Source organism: Chlamydotis macqueenii, chromosome 13, assembly GCF_036417535.1.
Source record: "Chlamydotis macqueenii isolate bChlMac1 chromosome 13, bChlMac1.mat, whole genome shotgun sequence".
Taxonomy (NCBI): domain Eukaryota; kingdom Metazoa; phylum Chordata; class Aves; order Otidiformes; family Otididae; genus Chlamydotis; species Chlamydotis macqueenii.
In genome coordinates this window covers 20,218,534-20,242,874 of record NC_141568.1, presented here as the reverse complement: position 1 = coordinate 20,242,874, position 24,341 = coordinate 20,218,534, and the positions used below count along the sequence as shown (strand labels likewise).

Below are 24,341 nucleotides of genomic sequence, written 5' to 3'. Positions count from 1 at the left end.
TACATGATTTTTAAAAAATCTCTAAAAATAACAGGAGTCTTTGAAAAGAGCTGGATGTGTGAACAGAGCCTTTAAACACAGCGATGCTGCTGAGCAGCCCTTTCCTGGAGCTCCCACTCGTTATTTAAGAGCGGCTCGCCACACACGGACCCACCGCTGCCGGGGGCTGAAACGGGACCGCAGCCTCGTTCCACAGCCGCTCGGTTACGTTCGCCCTTGGTTAAATCAAATATTCAGCAGCATCACTTGAACTTCTCTAAAGTACAAATATTTCCAAACCGGAGACGTGTGCCCGCTACCGCCGAGCCCCGCGCCGAGCGGGCCCCGAGGGACCGGCAGGCCGCTGCCGCCACCTCTCCCACCCACCCGGTAGCAGAAGCCCGCGGCCCGCTAAGCCCCACCGCCGCCACCGACGGCGCACACGCAGGCGCCACCAAATCAGCCTCGCCGTAGCTCCCGACGTCCCGCCTCCGCCCTCTGGTCAGCCAATCAGCGCCCTTCTCCGGGGGGGGGGGGAGCTTTCCACCAGCCGCCTCTTTCTGACCTCCCCGCCCCCTCCTCTGCGGCGCATACGATCTTGATGGAGTGGAAAGCCCCGAATCGCCTCGTCACCTGGCTGCGCTCTTGGCCAATAGCGCTACGAAGCGGTGGCGCCGGCGCGCTGTGATTGGCTGTGAGAGAGGCCGAGGGCCGGGAAGGCGGGCCCACCGGGGCAGCAGGGAGCGTTTCGCCGGCCGGAGCATTGGGCTGCTGTGACGACGATGGGGGAGTGGGGAGCGGGCCGGGCCGCCGCGCCGGGCGCCGCGGGGCCGTGAGCCGGCGCCGGGAGAATCCCGCGGGCGGGCGGGGCGCCGGGGATGAGGAGGTGAGCGAGGGGCCGCGGGGCCCGGGCGCTGTCGCTGGATGTTGCAGGTAGGGCTGAGGCGGCGGCGCGGCCCGGTCCCACCGCCGGGCCGCTCGCCCCGGCCGTTTCCGCGGCCGCGTACCGGAGGCGCGGCGATCGCTGCGGGCCAGGCGGCGGGGCGAGGCCCAGCGGCGGGGCCGGGCCGGGGGCGGTGGCGGTAGCGCCCGTCAGGGCTGCGCCCCCAGCGCGGGCCCTGCTGCGCGTTCCCCAGCGCTCAGCCCCGGGCGCCCTCCTTGGTCCGACTCAAAAAGCGTTTCGGGGCTTTCCCTCCCTGTCCTGTCCGGCGCCGCACAGAGAGGAGAGAAAATTCCCCAAACTGGGGGGGGGGGTGGGGGGGGAATTCCTCACAAAAACTTCGCCGCGCGGCGCGCCTGGCTCGGCCGTGGGCGGGGGCCTCGCTGCGCCGTCCGGCGCCCCGGCCCCGAGCGAAGTTAAACGGGGTTCGGGTTTCTCCGCAAAACCTGAGCGTGTGCGTCTCGTTGTAGGGGGAGGACTCGCGGTTCGCGTTGGCAGAGGGCTGTCAGCAGAACAGTGGGTGTGCGCTTGCCAAATCCAGCAACGCCAGAGCGTTCTGATAGATGATAATGATTTCTGTTCTTCCTCTGAAGTAGATTATTTGTATGAAATTTGTAACAACAACAAAAAAATCGGTGAAGTTTTTCAGCTGCATTTTCTTTTAGAAATCATGTTACCAGTATGAACTTACTTGTTTCTTCAAAATAGCAGTTGAAATATTGCCTGAAACAATTTCTGTTTTTTCCACTCATGGCTATTGCAGTCATGTAATTCTGTATACGTCAAACTCAACTCAATTTGCTTTCTCCTAGTTTTATCTTTCTGTTAAAATGATTTTTGGACTGGTGAAGAACATAACTTTGCATCTCAGCTGTTTAAAACTTGGTGTTTCGTGTGAAAGTTCTCCAGAAACTCTGCGATTTCTATTAGCCTCTTAATTTTATACTCTGAATCAGAGCTACAGGCTAGTGTGTTCGTGCTGAAACCTGATAGCTGATTCAGACATCCCTGTATAGATCATCTAAGGCTGCTGCAGGGTAGAAACAAAGTTCTCGTGTTTCAGAGCAAGCTGTTTTTATGATGAGATGTCTCTGTAGTGAGAACAGTGACTCAAGGTAAGGGCGGTAAAAAGGAAGTCAGGGAAGCTTTGAAGTTAAGGTAGCTTATTATGGCCTACCTCTGACATTGTTTTTAAATATTTTTTTTTCTGAAGTACGTAGTGTTGCAGTCAAAACAATGTTTTGCCTGTTGCTTCCCAAAATCCTTTGAGTGTGAAAATAGTTCAGGTAGTAGGTGGAGTAGAAGAACGCAACTGAAAAGGCTCTGATGCCTCAGCGTCCGTGGTGGCAGAGTTTTACAGTTGCTGGTTTGCTGTGCGGTGTAGCGATGACTTGTTGCTAAGCATGATTTGTTTGGTTCCCGGGTCAATTCACACTGAGGTCTAACAGTTTACTCTGGTCTTAGTCTGATACGTGTGTGCTGTTGTTCAGCAAGTGTACTTTACTTGCAGAATAATTGATTCCATAGAAAATGACTGTATAAAAATAATCTTAAAATCAGTGGTTTATGTGCCTGTATTTCTGATACATTGCCAGAACTTAACATCCTTTTTAACAGCACAGAAAAGCTTTCTAAAATATGAATTCATTATTTTTATTTTTCTAAAAGTAAGTGGATTTGGTTTGTAGAGCTGTATATTTTCTTTGGCAAGGGACAGTGGAGGTAGATAAGTTTGTAAAAGAAGGCATTTTATATAGTGATAATGAACTTTTTCCTAATGGAAAACCTTCTGGTACTGTATTCAGTGGCTTAACATCTGTGCGGATGATGCGAACTTTGCAAGGCAGGCGGTGCACCGTGTAAAGTTACTGTTATATAATCTAAATGCAGCTGTTAACATGTTTCCGCACTGGATTATTTACTACCAGACCTGTGAAGATTATGTAATATGGCAGCAACAGACCTGCAAGCAGGGTGTACTTATTAAAAAATAGATATGATAAATGTTGTTTTAAATCAAAATTAAGAATTACTTTTTTTTTTTTTTTTTTTTAAGCTCTTGATCATTTTTTTCCCAGTGTCTGCAGAAGTAAGGGGAGGAAAGTAGACAGAACTTGGATGGAATTCTATTTTAATATCTGAGTAGACTTAGAAAAACTAATGGTCATCTAATAGTGTTTCCTTTGGGAGGGGGGGAGATCCTGTTGCGTTCTTCATCAGTTCTTGTGTAAGACGTTACTATTTCAATCCGATACTGACAGCAGAGTTCTTTGTTAGTCATTAACATACATTAAAGCCTATTTCTGGGTATCAAGTGAAAATATTTTTAAAGTTGAAAACAGATTGACAGCCTGCCAGACTTTATCTCAGTGAGGTCTGAAACTGTCCGGATTCTGTCCCTCAGATGTTAATTACTTTGCAGACGGAAACATTTAAGCCACGTAATTCCCGTGAGCTGCTGCAGCAGCAGTGTCAAAGTGTGACGATGACAGTGACACCCACGTGTAACATCTGTGGAGACGAGGAGCGTGCTGTATTCCGTTCGAATGGCTGTGTGGTACAGGAGCCTCACTGGGAGGCCCGGCGAGTCAGCACAGAAACGCGTGAATTCCCGGGGACTGAAAGATGCTGCTTTGCCTGCATTTCAGGCTCTCTGTGGTTGTTACTGCTTCTCCTTGGGGGAAAGAGTTTTATTTAATACTCTCTGTTTATGGCAGTACTGCTGGATTCTGTTGCTTTCTGATAGCTTCTGAAGTTTCTGAGCAGGAGCAATAGCAATAGATTTTGTGGTATTTGAATGCCGTCAGAGAAGAGATCTGCGGGAACAGGGTAGCAAGAGGAGGCCCGACGACAAAGAGTATTTAGTTCTTATCTACTGAAGTGAAATCCATAAAGAATCACAGAGATTCTCCTTTAACTGAGTGCAAACTGTGGCATCACAGATTACTAACAGGAAAATTTCTGTGACAATCTATTCTTAACTTGTATGCTACCCTTTTCTGTCATCTTTAGCGGAACAACAAATCCTGTTAAGGTACTGTGGATCTTTCTTTATCTACCCAGCATGATCTAAACTGTGGACATGCGTACGTGTGTAGGTATTTTATTTTTGTTTCTGCTCCCATGTACGATTAAGTATTTTCAAATTGTTCTTGTTTAGTTTATTGATTATGAGCTGTGATTCTTAGGAGGATGTTTAACTATGGTGTTTTCTTCCAGAGTAACTGAAAAGTGATGTATTTCCTACTTTGTTGAAGTGACTTATCTTTCTGAAATGATAAAAAGAAAAGCCTCCGGGTTTTTCTTCAGAATTCCATGTTGCGATGCTGGCGCAATTTGGTTTTCATACATAGTTTATTGCTTACTGGAACCGTCCATTTCCACTGTTTAAAGAAACGGCTGCTATAAATTATTTTCTGTTGCTCTTTTACATTGACACAATTTCCTGCTTCACTAACTCAAACTGTTATGTGGGGTGGCAGATGCGGTACACCTTGTCAGAAATAAGTAGTCACTAAGCGTGGGAAAAGATCTTCACAGTGGAAAGCTTCCATAAAATACTGTTTGTAAACTGGAGCAGGATATTTATTCCTGTTCATCTTTTTCCTTCCACTTATGTATGTTTTTGGTATTTCATTACACTTTTTCCATAGCCCCTTCCTTCAGGAAACTAGAGAAGGAAAGGAAATACCAGCAGGAACAACTAGAACTGAGTGTGTCGGTGATCAACAGTCCTGTGGCTGTTTTGAGACGATGTTCACTATCTCAGACTTTGCTGAACTGTTTCCGCTCTGTAGAAGGAGCGGGGTTGGTCGCAGGTTTAAATGATTTTCTGCTGTCTTCCTGAAGGCTAGCTGTAGTTGCCAAATTTCATCTTGCCTTTTTTGCACCCCCCCCCCCTTTTTTTTTTTTTTTTTTCCTTTTTTTTTTTTTTTCCTTCCTTCTAGGCTTTCTGCTCTGGATTTGGTTCTTTGTAGAATGAATATTGTATTGTTTTACAGAAATTGGACCCTCCAGTAGGATTTGTCAAGATCACTGGACACAAACAGCTTGTTTTTTCTTGAAGACTTCTGTGCAGCTTTTAAAGTTTTAATCACAATGAATTCAGGCTTATGGAGTCAAGAAAAAGCAAGTTCATCCTATTGGGAAGAGCGGATTTTTTACTTGCTTCTCCAGGAATGCAGTGTCATAGACAAGCAGACTCAAAAGCTCTTGAAAGTGCCAAAAGGTAGCATTGGGCAGTTTTTTCAAGACCGTTCTTCTGTGGGACACTCCAGAAATATTCCCTGTAAAGGCAAGAAGCTGCAGATCGGATTAAAGATTGTGGAACAACCTCATGCAGTCCTGTTTGTGGATGAGAAGGATGCTGTAGAAATAAATGAAAAACTAGCTGAGCTGCTTTTGGCCATCACTACCTGCGAGGAAAGATACAGCCTGTTTAAAAGCAAAACTAGGTTAACGAAAGGCATCCAAATAGATATTGGCTCGCCTGTTAGAGTGCAGCTGAGATCGGGAGATGATAAATATCCTGGAGTTGTTCGCTTCAGAGGACCCTTATTGCAAGAAAGGCCCCTAACGGGGATATACTTTGGAGTGGAGTTGCTGGTAAGTTTCTTGCTAAGGGGGACCATCATATCTCTTATAAGATGAGCTAAAAATCTTCTCTTTAAGAAGCAATCATAATAATTTTTTTTTTTCTAGAAGCATCATTACCCCTAAAAACTCTGTAACATTCAGTCTTTTCATAAGTCTTGTTATTAAATATCTGTGAGCACACCGTACCACGTCAGCCTTGTATTCTGCATGTTCAGTGAAGCTTGATGAGGTGCGTGGGCTGGCAGAAAGGCGAGGAACGTACTCTGCCTCTTCCAGCCTAGAAAAATTTAATTACTTACATCCTCATCATGGCAAATATCTGACTCAGATTTCTGTTGAGTACGTTGTTTTTCCCTGCACGTGGCAGGATACAATCCACAAATGCAGGCTTGGATTTTAGGGCTGCTGGTTTTGTAGAGCCCTAAAAGTCAAATGGCAAGTAGTTAAGATAGCGAATGGTGCCGTTGTGTGCTCCTAGTGAGAGGTTTCTGCAAAATTAATGTCAACCATAAGCGTTTGGAGGATTAGATTCAGGAGAGTGCCACTCTTGCTTTAGAAGTGTATTTTTCAAAGTCCTCTTTAAACTTTTCTGAAATTCTTTGCAATTGCCACTAAGAACCTCAGGGAATATCAGGCCCAAGTGCTTCTGAAAATCAGCTCTCTTTATTTGGTATCTAAGTGGAATTTTTGAATGCTTAGCATTATGTCTAGCATGAAGTAGTCTTGTCTTGATATGGCAAAAATTTGATGATGGAAGCAAGATTTGCACCTGAAGAAAACATACTGCTTTGAGTAAAAAGGCTTCTGCCTGCAGCTACTCGCTAATGTAATGACCTCTTACTGTTTATCCCCCTAAAACAGACAGTGTGTGTATTTGCCACGAATTCCAGTGGTAGAATTCTCCCAATGTAATGATAGTTCATGGGGCAAATTCCGCAGTTTCTACAAAATACTGGATTATGTTTCTGCTTTTGTAGTAGTCTGCTTTTGCACAAAATACACTGCTTTTTTTTTTTTTTTTTTTTTCTTAACCTCCTCTTCTTCCTCCTCTGACACTTAGGAAGAAGGTCGCGGTCAGGGCTTTACTGATGGACAGTACCAAGGCAAGCAGCTTTTCAGATGTGATGAGGATTGTGGGGTTTTTGTGGCTTTGGACAAACTGGAGCTGGTGGAAGACGATGACAATGAACTGGAAAGTGACTATGCAGCTCCAGTTGACGCAATGCAGGTAGAACTTCCTCCTCTGGAGATCAACTCCAGGGTTTCTCTGAAGATAGGAGAGAGTATAGAGTATGGGACAGTTATATTCTGTGATGTCTTACCAGGAAACGAAAGTTTAGGATACGTTGTTGGAGTGGACATGGTAAGAAAATAACCTGACTTTAATAACTTTTGCATGTGTGTTAGCTAGTAAATGACATGCAATATAGAAGAAGAAACATTATCCACAAGCTACTTCAGCGGAGGCTGGCCTAAAATGGGAAATAACCACTGGTGTTCAAAGATGCCCCTTGGTGGTAATTGTTTTTTGGCATCAGGTAAACGGTACCTTATTTGATGCGAAACAGTTCGGGAGAAATACTCTGATTACTCTGCAGAGCCTCCACTGAGCTACTTGCAGTGTTAGATGTCAGTCTTGAAGTAATAGAGTTGAGTGTTTGTCTTGCGAGGCTGGCTTTGCTCTGCCTTTTTTTAAATGTAGATTGGATGCCTTTTTCTTTGGTAGCTTTTTTTAAAAGCTTTTTTTTTTCATGTGACTGTGGCTTGTTTGGCTTTGTTCTGCCTTAAAAATACTGAGTGTTAAGTACCAGTGTTTATTTCAAGAAAATGTGAAGCTTGTCATTAAAAATTATTTCCAGCAACTTGAAAGCTGTTTATTTTTAAAAATTCAAATTTTTTTGGTAGTTAAAGGGTGTTTTGGTTCTGTTTTTGTAGATTCAGTACTTCCATTTTCTTGATTGCAGTAGCTGTTGCCTAACAATGCACTGGAATTGTTCTAACTTGTTTATGTATAACAGATTTTAGTAAATGAATGCGTGTTAAAATAGGAAATACTTCTCAAAAGAACAGTTTTTAAGTTTGCATTTGTCTTTAAAGACTGTAATGTTTGGCTCTTCTAAATACAGAGTTAGTTACTGGAAGAAGGAGGTGTTTTCAAACCTTTCATTTTCCTACTTTATAAGTTCCTAAACCATATGTGTGTATTCTGTATGATGTAAATCTCTTGGGATACATGTAACATGCGTTTCTATTTTTAGGATAATCCTATTGGAAACTGGGATGGAAGATATAATGGAATACAGCTGTGCAGTTTTGCGAGTGTTGAAAGTACACTTCTTTTGCATATCAATGACGTTATTCCAGGTAAGCTCTGCTTCTTAACCGGAAGCTGGACTTTGGTAACATCTCAACCTAAGCACAGTTATGTGATTAAAACCATACTGCGGAATTAACATCCTAAATTCACTTGAATTAGTTTAACCTTCTGTGTAATACTTCTCTTCAGTTTCCTCCTGCTGGTGGTTACAGTCTCACTAGTAGAAAAGGTTTAATACTGGACAAAATTAATATCAAATTGTGTAGCATTTACAATATTATACAGTTGTATAGTAGTGAGTGTCAGTAGTGAGAATGTTTTTATTGAATATTGTTCAGTTTACTCCAGGAGTTCAAATATCTTGCATCAGAAAACTCTTATTTCTCTGCTTCAGATATATTGATAGCATTATTTATGCGTTCTGTGAGTAAATACCTGAAAATTCATAGCAAGACTGTGGAGAAATTAACTGTCCTCAGTAATTCACTGAATAGGGTTAACTTGTAACCACTACAGTTCCCTGATTCCTTTCCTGAAGAAAGAAAAAAGTTTCATGTAAAACTTGTTTGTGCTTTATCTGAAGATGGGTACTGATGAGCGTGCAGTCTTGTACAGCCTGTAGTCTGTAACCATTGCCCTCGCTCTTCCATTTGGCCAACTTTTCCTGTGTTCATCTCCCACTTAATTGAGATGCATGTTTTTGCATGAATTCTCCTCTCTTCTCTGGAGAATGCCTGGGGACTTCCCCATTTTGGGGAAAAGAGCGTTTGTTGTAGATGTGTTGGTAGAAAACAATTTCATGCATCTGTTTCCTATAATGGAAAGATGCACATGCATTGAAGAACGTGAGGTCAATCTATTTGATGTGTTCAGGAAATAATGGTAGACTTCAGAGTAAAGTAATTGCTGATGTGATAGAAGCAAATCCTGAGTATGTAAAATATGCCAACCAAGGTTTTGCTTCGCTCAGTTTTAAAACTTAGGATGCTAGAGTTTGGTTCGTTTACATTTCAAGTTGAGCTTCTCCGTGACACAGTAAAAGCGTAGAAAAGGGAAGCTAATATTCTCTCCGTGTACCCTGTCGTAGAGACGGTGTCACAGGACAGGAGACCTCCCAAGCTTGCCTATACCTCAAGAGGTGGTGGTGACAAAAGCTTGTTCAATCACAGCAAGCCAAAGGCTACAGGTGCGTGTGGGAAGTGATTTTCTGTACCTCTGTAAGATTACAAATTTCTGTTGCTTGGGAAGAAGGGTTGCCTTGCATTTTTCTATCACTTCATTTATTGTTTCAGAGAAATTGAAATTGATATGCAGCTGAAGTTGAGTATGAATATGAATTTACTTAATCGTAATAAAGATGGTAGACTGTTTAAATTAAGACCGCTCAAACTACCTTCATGTCATGAAAAACAGTTTGAGGTTTAGCAAAAATTCAAGAGTGTATTACCCAGTTGTCTAGTGTAACCAGCTGTTTTTCTGAAAGTATGCTGTATGTATAGCGTTTTTTAAATTTATTTTTTAGTAAATATACTTTGCTGTTGTTTTCTTTCTGCAGGACTAGAAACACCAACATTTTTAACCTAAGAGCAGATCTACTTAATATGTTAATCTTGCTGTGATTCAAAACCAAAATTGAATTTCCTGAAATATAAACTTCTCTTGACTCTGGTTTTGGCCAGTTGTGAAGATCCTCCCAGGGTAAAAAGACAGGAAGGAAAATATTTTTTCTTTTTTCTTAAGGCAGAAATCAAAATTCCATGTCTTTTGAGCTTACTGGTGGCTATTTTGAGTTGTAGAATACTAATGACAGTGCATTCTGTGAGCTTTCATTCTGCCTGACACTGGATGCTGGCAGAGGTGGTCTTTGCTGAAGTAACTGTGGTTGTATGTTGGCACAAGTTACAGCTGTGTGGAATTGGATTGGTAATTTATTTGCCTACTCGGAATTTTTTTTTTTTGCTTTAAAACCAAAGAAAATATACCTACAGTACACTGTATCTCAAATGCTTTCTTAAATCCGTAATATAAAATAATGAAAAATTTGCACTTGAGGGGTGTTTTCCACCTTCTTTTCAGGTTGGTGACTTGAAATTTCAGCTTGGAGGATTAAGTTGGTTTGGGATAAATTGCTACCTTTCTACAACCTTAGAGCTGTGTTAGCTTTGATGCTTTGTGGAAAGGCGGTTAGGTCTTCTTCAAAGTACAGTAACAAATTTATGCTATGGTATAAGAGCATAGCTAAGCTTCTGTAAATAGGGATTAATCTCTTCAGTAAAACTTGTTGTTTTCCAGCATCTACCTCTGAACCTGGAAATAGAAACAGATCTGAAGTCTTCTACACATTAAATGGCTCATCAGTTGACACCCAGCCTCAAACGAAAACCAAACCCCCGTGGTATATTGATGAAGGTAGAGAGATGAGAGTCTTTCATGTAGGCATACGCTTTATTTAACAAACAAAATAAACCTAGAGTGTATTGGTGTTCTGCAAATAACACAAGTTTGAGTTAAATTTAAAACAGTTGGAATGTGATGTTGTAGTGGAAGACATACTATGTCATAAAAAGCATCTTGAACCCCCAAGAAAATATACTCCATCTTAGCTAACAGAGCTGTTGTTTCATTCTGCGTTTAGGAGATCGCGTTCTTGGCAACACACGCGCAGCTCTGTGGGAATGCGCGTGTCTTGCAGGCAAAATAAAAGCTGAGGCTTGGAAGGAGGATATGAAGATACTCATTTCAGCCAAGTATAAAGAGTAATTTTATTTTGCCTGTCTTTTTGTAGCTAGTGTTACAGATCGAAAGGAGCTGTAATACTCTGCCATGCCAGCTAATCAGTCTGGAAATGGGGAGGAAAAAATAATCTGACTAAGCATACATGTTTTTTCAGTATTTTTTAAAGTTATTTCTGTAAAATCAATCTCTCTGAATTCTTACAAGTATGGATGCACGTACCCAAAGGATCAGTATATCTTGATTTGCTTCCAGAACTAATTATTTTATGTTTTTATTTATTTATTTATTTTTCTGGTCAGCTTTTCTGGCTGGCTTAGTGAAGAGGTAAATACTGAATGTTTAATTTATGATGGAAACTCGTAGCAGTAGTAGCCCCTGAGTTCCATGAACAGTAAAAGAAAATGGGTTATAATTGTTCTTGGTTGCCTAACAGATGTTCTTCCAACAACTTGGAGCTCTGTTTAAAAAGTAGTTTATTATAATATTTAAAATAAACGAGGTAAACGTCCTGTCTAGAAAGGATAATAAAGGTTAGTGATTGTACACTTTGCAAAAGCAGTCAGTCTGGAGGAATTCGTCCAATGTCTGAGTAAAGGTTTAACTACTTTTTTTTTTTTTTTTTTTTTTTTTTAATTTTTGGACATGAACTTCAGTTAATAAAACAGCATGAGGATGAAGAGGCTTTTGCTCTGTGAATACCAATTGTGTATGAGACCATGTAGAGAGATGAGAGAGGATACAGAACACTTGTGCTGTTACATCTAGTGATCTCATTTATCAAGCACTGCATTAGTCATGACTTATTTAAATCCTTTATTCTTTATAGACACTGATAGATTCCTTGTGTAGAACCAAAGTATATTGTGATAGAGCCAGGGGAATAAACACTTTCACATTTGCAAATCATGTCTGCAAGCAATTACTCATTTCTGTATAAGCTGTGAGCCAAATCCTTTCACTCACACTGACCGGTGAGTTCTTTCTAGTTCTGCCCATTGCAGTCGTAATCCTTGAGGCTGTTAACTTGTAGTCAAAGAAAAATTCCCATGGGGGGGGGGGGTGTGGAGTTTTCAATCTCTAAACGCTCTCTTTATTTTCTGGCTGACATCTCTTTTTTTCTGTACTAATGTTTTGGTTTTGATTTTTACAGTTGCTGAAGACCCTGCAAAATCCCTGACTGATTCATCTCCTGGATTTGGGCATTCTTCGCCACCGCTGCAGCCACCTTTAACAAACTCCATGTCTACAGAAAACAGATTTCACTCCCTCCCTTTTAGCTTGACAAAAACATCGAGTCCCAATGGTACTATTGGGCACAGTCCGCTCTCGTTATCCGTCCAGTCAGTCATTGGTGATGTAAATACCACGGCTAACCAGGAGAGTCCATCAACAGCAGGCCCAGTCGGGAACTCACATGGTCTTGAAGCAGGTTCCTTGGCGGAAGTTAAAGAAAATCCTCCTTTCTATGGAGTAATCCGCTGGATTGGCCAGCCCCCTGGAGTAAACGAAGTATTAGCTGGACTGGAGCTGGTAAATATAAATTGTAGTTCCTAGTAATGTTAATTACATGTAACTAGCTCTGTTTCTGAGGGTCAGTGAGTGAGTACTTTGCAGAAGCAGTCAATCTGGAGGAATTTGCCCAAACAGGTTTGCGCGGGATCTCCTTACAACATAGCTACGTTCTGAGATGAGTGGCTGCCCTAGACCTTACTCTGATTGGCTCTCAGTTAAATTAATGTGTACGCAATTAGGGGCATGGAGCTCTTTATTTTGGGATAATGCTCAATAAAACTTCAGCTAAAGCAGTGCACGATTATGTAAAACAGCAGGCTTTTTTCAGCAAAGTAGGTTAGAATGTGTCTGGAATTTACAAAAAAAAATCCTGATGCTTGTGTTTTTTGGGTGAAGCTCAAGCTGCAGTTTGCCTCAGGTGTTCTGAGACTGCATCTTAGGATGCCTTGTGTTAAACTGGGGCCTAGGACTTGCCTGTCACGCATTTCTGCATTAACACCTAGCAATTGTTGGTATGAAGGCCATATACCTTAAATAGTGTTATCAAAGCTAAATAATGATAACTTGTTATTCTTCGTACCTTGTTTCTGCTGTCTTTCCTTGATGTATGTTTTGTGCGTTGTGAAGCAGGTATTTTTATGGGGCAGGCCATAGCCGCACTGGAAATGTTCACACTACCTAAAGTTCAGTGACTTTAATTGAGTTTTAAAAGGTGCTCGGTAGTGCACGTGTGCTCTTCCTAGTGACTAGCTAGCTTAGTTAAGCTCCTGATGTTGATTAGGTTTAATTCTCGCTTTCCTACTTCCCCCGAGCTGTTTCTGATGGAGTTTTTGTTTTATTTTGGATGCAGTGAAAGTTTAAGCATAAAGAAAAAAAGTGCAACTCTTAATTTCCTTGATAAATCCAGCTAAAGAGCGCCTCAGCTGAAGCCTTGTATACTAAAATGCAGGAATATCGTATGTCAAGCTTCAGATGACCTGAAGGGTGACTTTTGGGTAGATATTTTATCAAATGTTTTACTGCAGAATTCTAGAAATCAGAAAAATAGTAAATTCTCACTTGAATTTGCAGGAAGACGAATGTGCAGGTTGTACGGATGGAACGTTTAAAGGAACTCGATACTTCACTTGTGCTCCGAAGAAAGCTCTTTTTGTTAAACTCAAGAGCTGCAGGCCAGATTCCAGGTTTGCCTCGCTACAGCCTGTTTCCAACCAGATTGAACGCTGCAACTCCCTAGGTAGCGAGCTTCTGCTGCTTACTTATTTATCAGCTGGGAACTGGTCTGGGGTGTGGTTTCATTTATTCCTGCAGTATGTTCTTTGTATTGAACGCTCGAACATCTGTACAGATATTAATTAAATGAGATTAATGAATAGAAAAGCAGTCTGTACAGAACATAACGCTTCTATGGATTACTTTTTAATGCTTTAAAACAAGAAAATGTTCATATATTTAAAGACATTTCATGAAATGAAGGGATTTTTTGTTATACTGTACATTTTTTTGCTCTAGAAGTTGTAAAGCAATCTTGCTGAAAATGTTATTTGCAACTCCAGCAATATGTGATTGCATTATCAGAAATAGAGACAGTGATTTTTCTATAATGTAAAATTATTTTTTCCTAAATATTAATATAGGAAAGCATGTATTTTTATGGTGGAAGTTAGTAATGAAAAACTGATTTTTTTCCATCTTCGAATATTTTATATTCCTTGGGTCATGTTGTATTATTGCCTGGGACAACAGCAAAGAAAAAAAATGTCTGATACTTGTAAGATAGTGTGAACAGGGTGTTTATAATGAGACAAGAACTTCATTCCTGCTGGATAAAATGAATTCAGTGCTGCAGGCTTCCTGAAGCACTCTGATGTGCATTGTCAGTGGGACAGAGAGTCCCAGCAGGAATAAAATGCTGTTCTAGTCCAGAGGAGGAATGTTTACACTAAGGCACAGCTTAGCTGTAAAACATTAATAGGAACATCTCAAGGGGGATAAAATTTGAGGCGTTAAAGTGTCTTTTGAAAAAAAAAATTTCAGCCTTTGGAGGTTACTTAAGTGAAGTGGTAGAAGAAAACACTCCTCCAAAAATGGAAAAAGAAGGTTTAGAGACAATGATTGGAAAGAAGAAAGGTATCCAGGGTCATTACAACTCCTGTTACTTAGACTCCACCTTATTCTGGTAAGTTCATCATTTGTATAGTGGCATCCCATGCTAGAAACGCAGAATGCGTGATCTGTGTTGTGGTGACTGTCTGTCTGTATTACCGGCGGCTCGCAGAGCCATGCACCGCTCGTTCAGCGTGAGCAAGTTCTGCAGCATGTGCTGTGTAACGTGAAGCGCTAATCACGTCAAATTGCACTGGCCCTTATGCATCTGTACTCTTTTTGGCTGTAAATGGTTGAAAGATGAAAGAGGACGGAGGCTGGGGGGCGAAGGGAGGGAAATATCTTGTATAACTTGTTTGCAGAACCCTGCCTTGGCAACTGGTTTTGTACTCTGCTGCAGAAAGGACACTGGGTTGGAGTGGACTTTTACTATTTAGTACAGCTGTGCTGTCCTCTGTCCTTAATTACCCATTTTTGAGTCTGTTTAGTTTTTTAATTCTTCCTGTGGCTTTGCTTGGTTTGTCTTATGTTGCTCAGGCATCTGCATGGTTGTATCTTCCAGAATCAAAACAGCCTTTTTCTTTTTTCTTGGTAGCCTGTTTTCATTTAGCTCTGTTTTGGACACTGTGTTACTGAGACCTAAAGAAAAGAATGATGTGGAGTATTATAGTGAGACTCAAGAGCTGTTGCGGACAGAGATTGTGAATCCTCTGAGAATGTAAGTACAGGCATGAACTGGTTTCTGATCTAATACAGATTTTGTACTAGATCCTGCTGTGCATGCATTCCTGTTGCAAACCTGAAAAGTCTGGCTAACTGCTGCTACCAGCAGCGTGCAAAGTTATTTGTCTTTAATTTTTTTTTAAACCAGTAAATTTTTAAAATTTAAACATTTTTTTAAACATGCATATAATACAGTTGCAGTTCTGAAATTCTGTGGGCTGTCACTGAACAATTTATCACAAAGTTTTACTTTGGATTCGTGGAATGAAACGATGGTTTCTGAACCCCTGTTCTTGTAAGGGTGCATGCGCTTGGCCTGGTGCGTTCCGGGGTTCTCTGGTATAGGCACCAAGTAGCAGAAATCTCAAATGGCTGAGAAGACTGAAAGTCTTAACTTCTCCTAACTTTGCACCATGCTTAAAACTTCCTTTGCACTTTAAAAAAAGTTTCAGAGGAAAAGACTGAATTCTCAGAACTTCAGCTTCATAGGTCAGCAGTACAGTTCTGTATCTTTTTCTCAAATACTGAATTTTTTTTTAATTAACAACTCCCACAATGTTGTTATGTGACATTCTGAAAATGCTGTATTAAGCAGTGCAAATTAGAGTGAAAACCAATCACAAGTAATTGGCTGACAAATCAGAAAGCAGTTATCCTGGTAAGTTAATGTTTAAAAAGAGCTCTGAAAGGTTATGCTGGAACATTGAGCATTGCAATAAATTTGTGCTGCATTAAAAAACCTGGAAGTCAGATTGAATATGAGGAGTCAATACATAGTTTCAAAGAAATACCGTACACTGCTTAAAAAAGGATCTGAGAGCGTGTATATTGGCATTTAAGAGGTTTTTTTTTTTTTTCTGCTTCTCTGACTTGATCACAAACTAGCTAATAGCTTATTAAACCCATTTATCTTAGATATGGATATGTATGTGCCACAAAAATAATGAAACTGAGGAAAATACTTGAAAAAGTTGAGGCTGCATCAGGATTCACTTCAGAGGAAAAAGGTAACTGGAGAGGTTTTCCTTTCTTTGAGATTTGTAAGAATCATAATATGAAGGAACTGAAATACTTTGCTGTAGAATTATGCCAGAACAAAACACACAGATATTTCTCTGTAGCGGTAATATCTCTACCAGAGCTTTGAGTGACCGTTGGGTGGTTAAAAGTCTTTTCTGCTTCCTCGGGTCTGTAAGGAGCCCTAGCGGAACAGTTTCTGCCGTAACAGTCTTTCACTGACTGGATTTCTTCTCTTGCCTTCCTGTGCCCATGCGACTCCCTTGTAGCATTTGGGGAGACCTAAGGCTCCTCCTCAGAAATGAAGACTGTGATAAGGCTGTGGTCTTTGTCCTCTTTCAGAATCTCACTTTGATCCCTGAGGAATAATCTTTCCACTACAATGTTTCATTGTCACAAAGCTTATGTAATATTTTAAGAAAGAAAGTGTGTAAATCACGTTAGAAAAATCAATTCCCAACCTTTTGATCATCTGCTGCATGTAATGATTAATTAGCACTGTATTATGTAGCTGTTCCATTTTTGTTTGGGAGAACACTACTTTCTTTGTAAACGCTAAATGCTGAAACCCAGTATTTATTGCAGTTAGTGGCAGGAAGAGAAGTACAGCAGAAAACTCTCAGTGTTGGGGGAGAACAGACTCTGGGAAGCTGGCATTGGCCGCGTTCTTGATTGGAGGACTCGGTCTCTAGTTCAGATGAACTTTGTACTATTGTGTGGGTTTTATGTCAGTGTTACTGTCACCACTCCTCACTGCTTCTCTGCAGTTTCACTCTTTTCTTTCAGAAGCTTTTATTTCTGCTGAAAAAGTTCAGTGGCGCCAAATGATTCCTCTGAAATACCCAGTGTCCTTTTGATCTTTACTGGAAAGCTTTGTTCCCCTGTTGAGCCTGTGTCTTTTATTAGGGCCATTTGACACCAAAAGAGTAACTAGAGGTTTGTGTCATGAAAGTGTTCGTAGTTAGTCATAATCTTACTGTGTTAATAAAGCTGTAAAAATGAATGGTTACTTTTTTCCTATTAAAATTTTGAAAACTTACATTAGTGAAGACTGATTTTAAATGAATCTGGTTTTGCATATTAACAATACTTTTTTTTTTTCTCCTACCCCACCAGATCCAGAAGAATTTTTGAATATTTTATTTCACCATGTTCTCAGAGTTGACCCGCTGTTGAAAATAAGGTGAATCTTCTTTCTTTGTTCAACTCCTCTATTTGTAGAGGATGATGACAAGAGAGTATCCGCTGCCTTTCAAATTGAGATAGCTCTTGGAGCACCTTTGACTTGTGGTTCATGTTTCTGATAAGATGCAATATGATAAAGTTACATCAACAACTTTGACACTGTTTCCTGCCTTTTTTGGTAGGTGGGTGTAGCCCCACGGGTCTCTTGTTGCAAAAGCTCATGAACATAGTAGTGTCATGAGAACTGGACAAAGATCTTCTGTCCCAGTGCTGTCTGCTTGAGAACCTTTCTGCCTTCCTGTTAGCTGTGCTGGAGAAAGGCTGCTGGAAGAGGACCCTCCTAGCGGGAATTGTGTGGGTTTATACGCTGCTGTAGCTCAGTGGTGTGTGAGGTGCAGGAGTGCCCGCTGTCTGTTGTGTTGTGCAGAGGTGCAGGAGCTTGGACACCGTAACCAGAGCATCCATGTGCAGTATGCTGTAGTTCCAGATGCCATTCGAGCATACAGAGCCTGTCTTCTGTGGTGGTTCTCTAGGGAAATTTTGAAAAAGTCTGAAGGTGTGAGAGATCAAGGCCTGTCATGAATTTGGGACTGCATTCCTGCTTCTGCCTAGACAAAGATCCATGTTTGTAATCTACTATTAGGTTAAAAAAAAACCCCAAAAAACCAAAACACAACAACTAGAAACTTCAAGCATGTATTTGGTCTGTATAGCAAAGCGCTTAGGGAATAGTTTGCCATATTAAGACCCTCACAGTTGCTGTTACTGCCTCTCTTCAATTCTGTGAAATACAAGGTGCTGAGAAACCCCTGTGGCTAATGTATTATTCTGGTGAAACAGCTGGGGTACAATACTGTAATTATAATAATGGCATTTATTGTTATAATTAATAGATCTTCACGTGAGACTGTATTTGTAGTTTTGGGTAGTTATCAGGTGTGCTGCTGTGGCAGAAATCACAGCTGAGAGGAGTAAAGTAAAAAGCAAGGGCAGATGCCTTTTATTCCACTTTTACGTTTCTGCGCGGTCTTCCACATTTCTCTAATCCCTCTTTTGTAAAGCTTGGCCTTCAAGGTTTCTGTCACATCTGTGTCACACAGGGGAGAACAGAACTTGTGTTCCACCATTCAGCTTTTAGCACCGAAGTTGGTGTGTTTTGTGCATGTATCTTAACTCTTTAAGAGTCATTAAGAAGTCCACCTTCATCTTAAAAAGAAGGCTTAAAAATAATAGTAATAACTTTGAGCATCAGTCCCTTAGAATCCTCCAACACCTGAGTGCTCTAAAAAGCAACATTGTCTTAAATACTGGCTGTGATTTACAGCAAATCTGATGGAAGTTCCCAGGAATTTCATCCCAGGAACTTTGACACTGGTGTGCAACATCTCCTGCCTTTTGTCTTTTGCTGTTGGAGGCCAATTACTCCGATATGTTTTTTCTCCATGATAGCAAAATCCATTTCCTCGGTGTGAGCAGTCTTCTGTATCCTATCTTATGTCCTTCCAGAGTAGGCTGAATTACTCATCTGAAGCTCTCTTCCCAAATATCTCAGATACACGTTTATGTAACAGAAGTATTACCTGAAAACATCAGTACTTAATTTTGACTTTGTTTTGCAACATCAAAACTTACTTAAAGTGGTAGCCTAATCCTTTGTCTCTCTCTGTATCCGTATAAAATTGTGTTGTGGTTTTGTGGTTCTTGGTTTTTTGGGGGGGTTGATCTGTGGGATGTGTGTGTTTGTGTGGTGGGTTGGTTTGTTGTTGTTATGAGGATGAAGATGTTTATCCAGCCCCCTTGGTATGGCCAGCATTGGCAGTTATGTCCTAGCCTGCCCCCTTAATGCTTGCCTAGGTGTGGATCTTCACAGTCAGAGCTGGCCAGCCCTTCCGTCGGGATTATCCCTTTGGAGAGTTCCATTAACTGTACAGCGAGTCCAGCAACAGCAGCCGTCTCCGAGAGACTTCTGCTGCAGGACGCAGTGTAAATACCTCCCTGATTCAAAGGAGATGTTTCATTAAACCCAGTCCTTTTTACTTTTTTTAGCTCCTTGTTGGGTCTGTCATACTGAAGAGAATTATTGCTGTTCCTTTTGATGTTTTATTACTGAAACGGAATTATTTCTCTTTCCCAAGAAAGCTGCTGTAGTGTGGTGGCGTTTTCGATGCGTATGCTTAGGAAGTATTTCTCAGTTGGTCGTTCAGTAGTGCGTAGGCATCTATTTTTAAAACACACTCAAGAGAAGTTTTTCTAAAATCAGTCCACACGTAATACTGGATTCCCTGTCCTGTAAGGCATTTTGTTGTGCAATCCAGAGAGGATGTTGTCTGGGCTATTTTCTGGTAGATGTTATTTTCCTGGTAAAATGCAGTCATTGTTACAGTAGAGCGTCAGCATCTTTTTTTAAAAAATCTGTCTTTTAGATCAGCAGGTCAGAAAGTACAAGACTGTTACTTCTATCAAATTTTTATGGACAAAAATGAGAAAGTTGGAGTCCCAACAATTCAGCAGTTACTAGAGTGGTCATTCATCAACAGCAACTTGAAGTTTGCAGAGGTTGGTGACAGCTGTTGCTTCGTTAGAAGTGATGATACCTAGAGATTCGCCCATTCAGCCATGGGACAAAAGTAGGATTTGGTGTGAAAACAAAATGTGGGCGTGTTGGAAATGGGAATACTAGGTCAGTGGTACAGGCTGCCTACATTACAAACATATTTTAAGGTTGACTTTATGACGTTTATCCTTCGGCTGAACAGACCAAAGTTTAGGTAAAGAATTACCACATGAAAACTTCATAGTTACTGCCAGTAAGCTGTCTTAAGAACTAATGTTTTGAGACACCTCTGTTTGTAAAAAACTTTACAAAGGGGAGATTTCTTTTTCTTTTTTCTTTCCCCTCCCCCTTCCACAGGATGGGGGAGTGTAGTCCAGTATATTTAATGTCATACTTGAGCATGGCTGGGACTTAACAACATTTGACACTGATTTGGGTGCCACTTTCCTGAGTTTTTTTAGCTGTAGTTTCTCCCAAAGGCTTAATTTTGGTTTGCTTACCGTCTTGTTAATTTTGAAGTCAACAGGCTGTGAGTTTAAGTAACATGAATATGTTTAGAGCATTAGAAGTATTTCTCTAAATTTAGATAATTATCTCAAGCTCATTACATTACATTCTGGCGTTTTATCTAGGCACCCTCTTGCCTGATTATCCAGATGCCTCGATTTGGAAAAGACTTCAAAATGTTCAACAAAATTTTTCCATCCTTGGAATTAAATATAACAGACTTACTGGAAGATAGTAAGTATTCAACATTGCACTGTGTAACAAAAGAAAGTTGTTGAGAGTGACTAACAGCGGAAGCAAGTACTCCTGGTAGTTCTGGTTTTGTTTTATTAAATATTTAACAAGGTAGTGTGAGAGGCTCAGGCTGAGGAGAAGTTTACTGACTGGAGCTATAATTCAGAAGAATGTATAGAATATAACTTGCTTGATTATGTTTATTTAATTCTTAAGTTTAGTTGTACAGATACTCATCTCAAGACAGTGTTATTAAAATCTTCTATTTTGCAACTTATCACTCTAAACCTTTTTCTCTTATTCCACATTATGTCAAATGGAAAAAGTTAAATACAGTGGCACATTTCTACTTTGACGGGCAATCTGGTTTTAGCTTTTCTAATGTAGTGTTTTTTCTCCATTTAAAGTAGTCTTCCTTCTCTTCTATACCCCCCCATTTTAAAAACCAAAACCAAAACCCAACCAAAAAAGCCTCCCAAAATCGGCAAATAATTTCTTCTTTAAAAACGCAGCTCCCAGGCAGTGCCGTATATGTGGAGGGCTCGCGATGTACGAGTGCAGAGAATGTTATGAAGACACTGATATTTCTGCTGGGAAAATCAAGCAGTTCTGCAAAACCTGCAACACGCAGGTAAGTTGTTGTCCCTGTTACTCCCCGTGGGTTTCACCCAAATGGTGTATGCTGTCGTAGCTGACAGAAAGGCAAGAGCGTAGTGAGACTTTCTCACCAGCAAGCACCGGGTTAACTGCGCCCACCGGCAGATCGGGAACCGCGCTTGGCCCTGCAATGTCTTCATCAACAGTTTCTTACTAAAAACATGGAAACTACCAAATCCAGCGCTGAAAACAGTGGAGAGGTAGTAACGGTAGGCAGCTTGGAAGCTATTTCCCATCACCTGCTTTAAATCCTAACGTCACGTACGTGCTAACTTGTCGGAATTGATAAATTCATGACATGGGACTGTTTAATTCTGAGAGCTGTTTGGTAACTTGCATAAAGCTGTTGTAGCCAGGGCTTGTTTTCAAGTCTGAGCATAGTAGAAAACTGTTGCATTAAATCTGACTTCAGATTTGAATTTTCTGGGCGATACTGAACTACGCTGGTGGGGAGAAAATAGAAGAAATGTTTAGTCTGCTGCTGCTCTTGCAGTTGCTTCTCTCATGCCGTTAATCTCCAGTTCAGCAGTAATGTTCTCTTTAGCTTTGTCTGCCACTGACACAAATAATCTTATGGGTTTTTTTCTCTTCTGAAATATCACTTCAATTGTAGGTTCATCTTCATCCCAAGAGACAGACTCATAAATTCAATCCGTTGTCACTTCCTAAAGATCTGCCAGACTGGGACTGGCGACATGGCTGCATCCCGTACCAGAAGATGGAGTTGTTTGCTGTTCTCTGCATAGAAACAAGCCACTACGTCGCCTTTGTTAAATACGGGAGGGATGACTCCGCCTGGCTTTTCTTTGACAGCATGGCCGACCGGGATGGTAGAGCTTTTATTTATTTTTATTAATTTTCTCTTAATTTTTTATATATATTACAATTTTAAATTTTAGTCCCTATGTCTTAACATTTTGGGGATATTTAATATTGTTTAACTTTTGAAGTACTGCTATGGAATGAATGCGCTGTGGTAAGGCTGGGACACTGATCGCGACCCAGCCGTACCACAGCGCGTTAATTCCACAGCAGCTGCTGATTTCCAGAATCTGAGTTTCAGCCAGACTGGGTGCCTTGGTAGATGAAGTAACTGCAGAACTTTCCTAGCAGGACTCCTTATACATCGTTCTATACTTTGCAAGTTTGGCAGAGAGAGTTAATTTTAAATAACCAACTGCAGAAACGTCTTCTTTCGGTCTGTATTTAAGTGGATGTGCACAGTGATCAGATAGTATGCAAATATTGTTATTGCTTTTGCTTAAATGACTTGGTGTAGGTGTCTTCAGAATAAAGGTCACGCGTTACGACATCTATGCCATTCCTTTGAACCTCTAAATTTAGAGTTATCAGTGGAAAACCATTACCCTGTAATAATCCAAATGTCAGTAAAACAAGCGTGCTCGTGGATAGTGCTGCAGTGAGTAGTGTTTAATAAGAACTCCCTGTTCCATTCTGGTGCCTGAGAAAACCGGTAACAGGTGCAAGTGTCAGACTCACAGTAACAGTTCTCTGCGTGAAGAATTCTCAAACCCCTCTGTTATGCTGTCATCTGGGGGGTGGGGGGAGAAGAATCTTGCCTCCTGTTGAAAACGAAACTGCTACAGGGTTAAAGTCTCTTTCTTACAACACCCAGAAGGCAATCTAGCTTTGTTTCAGAGCGCGTGAAATGTCTGAGGCTGAAATCTGTAAAGAACCACTTTATTTCAGGGATGTAGTGCGCATGAGCTGGTCACTGGATGTATCTCCTGCTGGTATTTGTTTTTTTAGTATCACAAATATTTTTCTTCAGCTGGTGCTATAAGCTAGAAATGTCTGCTAGGGAACAGTGTTGTGCATATCCATACTTGCAGTTTTTGAATCTGCTCATTTTTACAGGAAAATGGCCAGGAGCAAGCTCTGCCTGAGTCTTGCAGGTCAGGTACAGACACTCGAGGTTTAGACATTCAGCAGCTGTTACCAGTTGTCACGTTATCCACAAATCCGGTAGCAGTGCAGGTGCAGCGTCTATTCGCGTCACTCTGGCAAAGTTGTACGGAATCTTCGGTGTTAACAAAACCCCCCAGTTCTCATTCTGGTGGGGTTTTACCGTGGCATTTGTGTGAGCGTGTGTTAGTAACGTTGCAAGATGTTCTGACATTGCAGTTTTTCTTGAACAATATCCTTTGCGTATAAGTTTACCCTGCAGTAGTGCAGAATGGTGTATTTAGGGTTTGTTAGAAGGCATTTTCAAGAACTGGTGATGCTGTCATAATTAAGTAAAGTACATTAAAATGAGTAAACGTACATAGATGCTCTCCTAATCTGTTTCTCTTTCTTTCCTTATGGTCAAAAGGAGGTCAGAATGGCTTCAACATTCCACAAGTCACCCCATGTCCAGAAGTTGGTGAGTACCTGAAGATGTCTCTAGAAGAACTGCACTCGCTGGATTCCAGAAAAATTCAAGGTTGTGCACGGAGGCTACTTTGTGATGCTTACATGTGCATGTATCAGAGTCCAACGATGAGCTTATACAAATGAACGATGTCCTCTGGAAAGCTGAAGAAACAGTAGAGAGTTACCTACTGTTGCGTTTGCTGCATTTTTGGGTTAGTTTTAATGCAACCGTTGCTGGCAATGGATGCGATGACAAGGAGGAAATTGACTCTGAGAGCAAAAGGATTACTGTTCCAAAACCTTCATGTGGAGCTCTGGCATTGAAGTATTTAAGCATTTTGCACTCTGGGAAGTGTGCTTGTGTGTGTTTGTTTTATAAACAAAGTCAAAGTGAAGTTACTAAAACTTAAAGCTTTAAGTGCATTGATTATACACAGGTGTTTTTGAAATGTTAAAGGTGGAATTACGTCAGGAGAAACCTCCGTGGTCCATTGGGAATGCGAAGATTCAGTGTTCTTGCTCAGTGCGTTTCTGTGGGCCAAGGAGGAGGATTCTCTTGTGTTTCTCTACCCTCCATGCCCACCACTTCTCCCCACCCTTCATCTTTTTTAGATTCTCTCTCTTGAGGAAAAGGTACCTTCGGTTCCAGTAAGATAAATTTTAGACTGTTCATTGCATATTAACTCTGTTCTGTTACCAGTCTACTACATTCTTTTCAATTCACACATTTGCATCTTCAGAAATTAACGTTCATTTAAAGATCTGAATTCCTATCTTGTGAAGCTCAAGCACACAGATTTGCTATCTGTTAACTTGTGCTTTTTGGAGGGGAAAAAGAGGAGGAGAAGAGGGTATTAAGGGGAAGCATAATTGCTGAAATACTGTCATAGTTCAGCCCTGAT

The 24,341-nt window shown here is 41.1% G+C and overlaps 1 protein-coding gene across 9 annotated transcripts; it reads left to right on the top strand.

Moving 5' to 3' along the window:
- Positions 1-781: 781 nt before the first annotated feature.
- Positions 782-24,116, top strand: CYLD (CYLD lysine 63 deubiquitinase). Of its 9 annotated transcripts, XR_015259987.1 has the most exons (19): positions 782-865; positions 4,921-5,524; positions 6,576-6,878; positions 7,774-7,879; positions 8,920-9,018; positions 10,125-10,241; positions 11,719-12,098; positions 13,152-13,317; positions 14,118-14,259; positions 14,782-14,904; positions 15,825-15,916; positions 17,043-17,109; positions 19,535-19,667; positions 20,298-20,406; positions 20,919-21,037; positions 21,677-21,893; positions 22,096-22,261; positions 22,942-23,164; positions 23,399-23,513. XR_015259987.1 is itself a non-coding variant. In XM_086757881.1 (17 exons), exons 2-17 carry the CDS (start codon positions 5,018-5,020, stop codon positions 23,581-23,583), a joined length of 2,730 nt encoding a protein of 909 aa, XP_086614007.1. In that variant the 5' UTR covers positions 782-865; positions 4,921-5,017; the 3' UTR covers positions 23,584-24,116. The 9 variants fall into 9 exon arrangements, 5 of the variants coding, with proteins under 5 accessions (XP_086614007.1, XP_086614005.1, XP_086614006.1 ...); XR_015259989.1 differs by lacking the exon at positions 22,096-22,261; XR_015259988.1 differs by lacking the exon at positions 22,942-23,164 and having other exon boundaries at positions 23,399-23,498.
- The last annotated feature ends 225 nt before the right edge of the window (positions 24,117-24,341 follow it).

Excerpts from the sequence above, each read along its gene's own strand:
- CYLD (XM_086757879.1), top strand. The coding sequence starts at position 5,018 with ATGAATTCAGGCTTATGGAGTCAAGAAAAAGCAAGTTCATCCTATTGG. Across the intron at positions 5,525-6,575 it reads ACTTTGGAGTGGAGTTGCTG|GAAGAAGGTCGCGGTCAGGG; the intron begins GTAAGTTTCTTG and ends TCTGACACTTAG. Across the intron at positions 21,894-23,398 it reads CAGCATGGCCGACCGGGATG|GAGGTCAGAATGGCTTCAAC; the intron begins GTAGAGCTTTTA and ends TATGGTCAAAAG.